The sequence below is a fragment of the Amblyraja radiata genome, chromosome 12 (assembly GCF_010909765.2).
Source record: "Amblyraja radiata isolate CabotCenter1 chromosome 12, sAmbRad1.1.pri, whole genome shotgun sequence".
Taxonomy (NCBI): domain Eukaryota; kingdom Metazoa; phylum Chordata; class Chondrichthyes; order Rajiformes; family Rajidae; genus Amblyraja; species Amblyraja radiata.
The window spans coordinates 33,978,932-33,985,681 of NC_045967.1; the positions used below are offsets into that span (position 1 = coordinate 33,978,932).

General features: G+C 44.3%; 1 protein-coding gene across 1 annotated transcript in view; it reads left to right on the forward strand.

Moving 5' to 3' along the window:
* LOC116979050 (amine oxidase [flavin-containing]-like) overlaps positions 1-5,772 on the forward strand; it is a 38,105-nt gene extending 32,333 nt beyond the window's left edge. Inside the window, exon 16 of the mRNA XM_033030462.1 lies at positions 5,481-5,772. Within this exon, the coding sequence (XP_032886353.1) occupies positions 5,481-5,484 (4 nt within the window). The 3' untranslated portion in view covers positions 5,485-5,772. The remainder of the gene's footprint in view (positions 1-5,480) is intronic.
* Positions 5,773-6,750: the final 978 nt, after the last annotated feature.

Genomic DNA, 6,750 nt, shown 5'->3' on the forward strand with positions numbered 1-6,750 from the left:
ACTTGGCATGGAGGGACCGCTGTGTGTGAGGGGGGGGGAGGTAGGTAGGTGTGGGGGGAGAACAAAAGGGGGAGTCAACGTGCTTCGTAACTTTGTCAGCGCTGTAGGTGGCTGCTATTTGTATACATTGTACATGCAAGCAAAGAATCTCACTGTGCCTAGTCACGTGTGACAAAGTATTCCTATTCCTATCCTATTCAGACAATCAATCCATTTACAGTGTAAAGGTATAAGATAAGTGAATAACTTTTAGTGCAAGGTAAAGCCAGCAAAGTCAGGTCAAAGATAATCTGTGGGACATTAGAGGTAGATAGTTCAGCACTGCTCTCTGATCACTGTAGGATGATTCAGTTGCCTGTTAGCAGCTGGGTTATTTTGCTAATACAAGAGAGATTCAGTCTGAAGAAGGGTCTCGACTGTGAAATGCCACCTATTCCTTTTCTCCAGACATGCTGTCTGACCCACTGAGTTACTCCAGCTTTTTGCGTCTATCTTAAGTTTAAATCAGCATCTGCAGTTCCTTCCTACACATTGATTCGACCAGCATTTGTTTTGCGGAAGCTTTTGAGAATTTTTCTTCTGATTGACTGGCTCTAATATTTTGAATATGGGTTTAAGTCCAAGCTCTCAACACTACAAATTATTCTAGCCCCCCCCCCATCTCTTTTCCAGCTTTCTCCTCACTACTACAATTAGCCCGATAGAGGATCCCTCCAGGAACATCACCTATCATGTCTTCCAGAAATGTTGCCTGACCTGTTGAGTTACTCCAGCACTTTGATTTATTTTTTTCTGAACAATGTTATTTTTCCCTTCTCATAATTTCAATCAAATCATCCTTAAAATTAAAATTAAAATTAAATGTCTTTATTTATATAGCACATTTTTAGTCAACTTGCATTGACCCCAAAGTGCTTCACATAATTACATCCACACACACAGGCAAAGGTGGGTGAAGTGTCTTGCCCAAGGACACACACAGGCAAAGGTGGGTGAAGTGTCTTGCCCAAGGACACAACGACAGTATGCACTCCAAGCGGGATTCGAACCAGCTACCTTCCGGTTGCCAGCCGAACACTCAGCCCATTGTGCCATCTGTCGTCATGCTTCTTCGTCTTCGTCTTCTTCGTCTTCGTCTGAATTTCCCTGAGGGGATCAATAAAGTATTTATTATTATTATTATTATTCTTGCGTATGGCGTGCACAGCCTAAAGTTGTAGGACAACTTGTTCTATTTGATCTTATTTGATTGTGCACGCCAGGTTGATTGCATTTGTTTAAACTGGAGCGGTCCACGTTAATGTTACAATCTCCAATCCCCCTTATCCCTTATCCCTCTGAATTCTGAGGAATACAATCCCAGTTTGTTTGGAGTTCATCGCTATCAATCTTGCAAATCAATGCAGGATTCCCTCCCAGACCACAGTGGTGCAGCAGTAGAGTTGCTGCCTTACAGCGCCAGAGACCCAGGTTCGATCGTGACTACGGGTGGTGTCTGTACGGAGTTTGTATGTTCTTCCCGTGAACCGTGTGGGTTTTCTTTGAGATCGATTTCCTCCCACACTCCAAAGATGTACAGGTTAGTAGAATAATTGGCTTGGTATAAATGTAAATTGTCCCTTGTGTATGTAGAATAGTGTTAATGTGCGGGGATCGCTGATCAGTGCGGACGCGGTGGGCCAAAGGGCTGTGCTGTACTTCTAAGCAAAACTAAACCAATGCTTTTTTCCTCTGAGATGATGTTTTGAAAGCTCACTGTAGTTTAACCAACATTTTGCATATATAACTACTGTCTTCATGTAATCTTAAGGCTAGATCTGCACTGGACTTTTGTTGATTATTTTCTGTATGCCCATTTAAAAAAATTGATCTATGCACAAGAATCCCCAAGTTGCTTTTGACCTTCACGTCAATGGTTTCACTATTTTGAAAATGCTCAGTTCATTTTGTGGAGGGGAAAGTCAGGATAAATGGTAAGGGAGTTGGGACAACCCCTTAACACAGTGGTTGCCCCACATTTCTCCTCTCCTTGTTGTTCCTCTACAGCAGCCTGGTCTTTCAGTTAACCTCTCTAGCATGATCCAAGTGCGGTGCATCCAACAGCAGGCCTCTTTGCCTCTCCTGATCACAATGCCCCATACTCCCAGTTAGAAATTTGTCTTAGGTACACAAAAATGCTGGAGAAACTCAGCGGGTGCAGCAGCATCTATGGAGCGAAGGAAATGGGTGACGTTTTGGGCCGAAACCCTTCTTCAGACTGGTGGGGGGGAGAAGGAAGGGAGGAGGAGGAGCCCGAGGGCGGGGGGATGGGAGGAGACAGCTCGCGGGTTAAGGAAGGGGAGGAGACAGCAAGGGCTAGCAAAATTGGGAGAATTCAATGTTCATGCCATCCGGACGCAAGCTATCCAGGCGGAATATGAGGTGCTGTTCCTCCAATTTCCGGTGTTGCTCACTCTGGCAATGGAGGAGAACCAGGACAGAGAGGTCGGATGGGAATGGGAGGGGGAGTTGAAGTGCTCAGCCACCGGGAGTTCAGGTAGGTTATTGCGGACTGAGCGGAGGTGTTCGGCGAAACGATCGCCCAACCTCTGCTTAGTCTCACCGATGTAAATCAGCTGACATCTAGAGCAACGGATGCAGTAGATGAGGTTGGAGGAGATACAGGTGAACCTTTGTCGCACCTGGAACGACTGCTTGGGTCCTTGAATGGAGTCGAGGGGGGAGGTGAAGGGACAGGTGTTGCATTTCTTGCGGTTGCAACGGAAAGTGCCCGGGGAGGAGGTGGTACGGGAGGGAAGGGAAGAATTGACAAGGGAGCGGTCTTTGCGGAAGGCAGACATGGGGGGAGATGGGAAGATGTGGCGAGTGGTGGGGTCACGTTGGAGGTGGCAGAAATGGCGGAGGATTATTTGTTGTATTTGCCGGCTGGTGGGGTGAAAGGTGAGGACTAGGGGGACTCTGCCCTTGTTGCGAGTGCGGGGATGGGGAGAGAGAGCAGTGTTGCGGGGTATGGAAGAGACCCTGGTGCGAGCCTCATCTATGGTGGAGGAGGGGAATCCCCGTTCCCTGAAGAGCGAGGACATTTCAGATAGAAATTTGTCTTCACCAGACAATGCATTGACTGTCAGTCCATCATTGGACAGACTGGGTCTCATGCATCCTTCGTCTAGGTGGAAGGAGGTTAGTTAAGATTTAGTCATAGTCAGAGAGCACGGAAATGCGCCCTTTGGCCCAAGTTCGCCATGCTGATAAAGATGGCCAATCTTAGCTAGTCCCATTTTCTTGCATGTGGTCCATATCTCCCGAAACCTTTCTTATCCATATACCAGTAAAATGTTTTTTTTTATGTTATTGTGCCTGCTGCAACTACTTCCTCTGCAGCTTGATACATATACCCACCACCCTATATGTGAGAATGTTGTCCAGCAAGTTCTTATTAAGTTCAAGTGAGTTTATTGTCATGTGTCCCTGAGAGGACAATGAAATTCTTGCTTTGCTTCAGCACACAGAACATAGTAGGCATTTACTACAAAACAGATCAATGTGTCTATATACCGTAATATAAATATATACACATATGAATAAATAGTTCAAGTTCAAGTTCAAGTGAGTTTATTGTCATGTGTCCCTGTATAGGACAATGAAATTCTTGCTTTGCTTAAGCACACAGAAAATAGTAGGCATTTACTACAAAACAGATAAATGTGTCCATATACCATGATATAAATATATACACACATGAATAAATAAACTAATAGTGCAAATAACAGAAAGTGGTTGGTAATAATCAGAGTTTTGTCCGAGCCAGGTTTAATAGCCTGATGGCTGAGGGGAAGTAACTATTCCTGAACCTGGTTGTTGCAGTCTTCAGGCTCCTGTACCTTCTACCTGAAGGTAGCAGGGAGATGAGTGTGTGGCCGGGATGGTGTGGGTCTTTGATGATACTGCCAGCCTTTTTGAGGCAGCGACTGCGATAAATCCCCTCAATGGAAGGAAGGTCAGAGCCGATGATGGACTGGGCAGTGTTTACTACTTTTTGTAGTCTTTTCCTCTCCAGGGCGCTCAAGTTGCCGAACCAAGCCACGATGCAACCGGTCAGCATGCTCTCGACTGTGCACCTGTAGAAGTTAGAGAGAGTCTTCCTTGACAATCCGACTCTCCGTAATCTTCTCAGGAAGTAGAGGCGCTGATGAGCTTTCTTGATAATTGCATTAGTGTTCTCGGACCAGGAAAGATCTTCAGAGATGTGCACGCCCAGGAATTTGAAACTCTTGACCCTTTCAACCATCGACCCGTTGATATAAACGGGGCTGTGGGTCCCCATCCTACTCCTTTCAAAGTCCACAATCAGTTCCTTGGTTATGCTGGTGTTGAGGGCCAGGTTATTGTGCTGGCACCATATGGACAGTTGCTCGATCTCTCTTCTATACTCTGACTCATCCCCATCAGTGATACATCCCACAACAGTGGTGTCGTCAGTGAACTTGATGATGGAGTTCGCACTGGGACCGGCTACGCAGTCATGAGTATAGTATAGAATTCATTCCCCTCTCACCTTAAACCTATGCCCTCTAGTTCTTGATTTCCAAACCTGGATAAAAGACTGCATTTACAATATCTATTCCCCCTCATAATCTAACAGGCATTTATAAGATCACACCACAGTCTCATGTGCTCCAGGAAATGAAGTCCTCTCCTGCCCAACCTCTTACTATAGCACAGGCCTTCATGCCCTGCAACATCCTTGTAAATCGTCTCTGCATTCTTTCTAACTTAGCATAATCTTTTCTATAACAGGGTGACAAAAACACAACGCAATACCGCAAATGTGGTCTTAATAGTGACTTATGCAACTATAACATAATGTTCCAACTTCTACACTTATTCCCTGACTGATGAAGGCCAGCTTGCCAAAAGTCGTCTTCAACCAATCTCTTCAATTAAAAAAAACTCGGACCTTATCTTCTTGTCACCCTCCACCCCGCCTCCTTGCCAAAGCTTCATGAGTCGAAGCCTCAGCACTTACCCTCAACAAAGCACATGCACGTTAACACAGCCTCCCCCATCATGGCTACTCCCAAGACACTGGTCTGGTAGTGCTTGTCTTCCGCTGTGCAGCCCTGGGAGCAGTCACTGCAGGTTGCTAATGGCTGTACATTACCACACTGCTCTTCCTCTCAGCTGCTCAGATTTGTGTTCTCCAGTGGCAGTAGCTGGAATGTATGTACGAGTCTGGGCTTCAGATGAGTTCTGCATCAGGCTGTTCATTGTCTAGGACCATGTGGAGAATGTCAACATGAATTTGAGGCTGAGAATCGTAGTGGATATCTCAGTGGTTAACTGGGAAATAACAAGAAAAGCTAGTAAGGATACCTTTTTGGAAAAAGTAAAAATTGGTCCTATGTTAATAGTCGAAATGCTTTGCTGTGAGCTGTTTCCTTTTTCCTTCTGATTTTCTGATAGCTATTTTCTCCACTCAGGTAATTGGACTCTATCTACATGTGACTTAAACTAGTTTTGAGTGCAAAGTGAAAAGGGTAAAGATGGTGACGAGCCCTGTGAATTCACTCTCAACATTGGGTTAAATTGTGCCACAGTGAATGATGTCTCCCCAACGCATTCAACAGTAACTCTCCACTTAAGATCTTTATAGATGGTTCATGTTTAAAAAAAATAATATATATATATATGTATATATATATATGATCCCTGTTGCCTTTCCAAAAATGATAAATTGTTGTATCTTTGTTGAATGTAAAAAATAAAGATAATGTTTCAATCTATTGTGTCTGTAATGTGACTCGCCACATTCAGAAGGTGATCTGGTTTGTATTCGTTCACCAGTAGGCAACCCACCCCTGGATCCAGGGACTCTGCAATTATCCTTCCACGTGCAACTCCACTCTGAGGATTAAGTTCTTTGAAATCACTCAGCAATGTAATTTATAGCTCTGGTTTGCAGTCTCTGCAATGAGAGAATTGCCACCAGATCTTGGTGTCACTTGGTTCCGAGGAGCAGTCTCAGAAATTGTGGAACACACTGAGGAAAATCCTCCTCCTGACTTCTAACTTGCTGTGGAGGGGCACAAGGGTTTCTTACAATACTCTCAGCAGATAAGGCACCCGATATGGAAAGAAAAACAGAGTTGATGCTTCAGGTCCTCAGAAGAGTCCCAGGCCTGAAACTTTGACTTTGTTTCTCCTTCCACAGTTGCTGCCTGATCTGACTATTTCTTGCATTTTCATTTTTTATTTCAGAACTTTGGCATCTGTGTTTTTTCTGTTTTTTATTTGCAACAGAGCCCTCGTCTCTGCAGTTCTGAATTATTCTTCTGGGCAAGCCACCCCCTTGGTACAGATAGCAGATGGTAATTCTATCCCAACTGTTATGAAATAATAGAGGGGAGAAGTAGAAGAGTGGAGATGTTCCCTTTTGATTTGTTTTTGTCTCAGAGCATTGTTGAAAAGCACTTACTCAAGAGAATCTTTGAAAGGTCAAACTCGACTGCCCTAGTAGATTGTGTCTCTTTTACATGTTTTATTTCAATGCTTTCACCAATAGTTATGTAAATAATGCTCCCAGAAAATATGGATGCCTCTTTAGCTGCAAGCCATTGGCAAATTTTGTTGTAAGTAATAGCAGTATGAATCACATTGCAAGTGTTTCTCTACCACTGATTCCAAGTTTAACACAGATGATGAAATATTGCAGTAAGGTGCCTACTCGAGTTAGGATTCAGGACAGGTAAG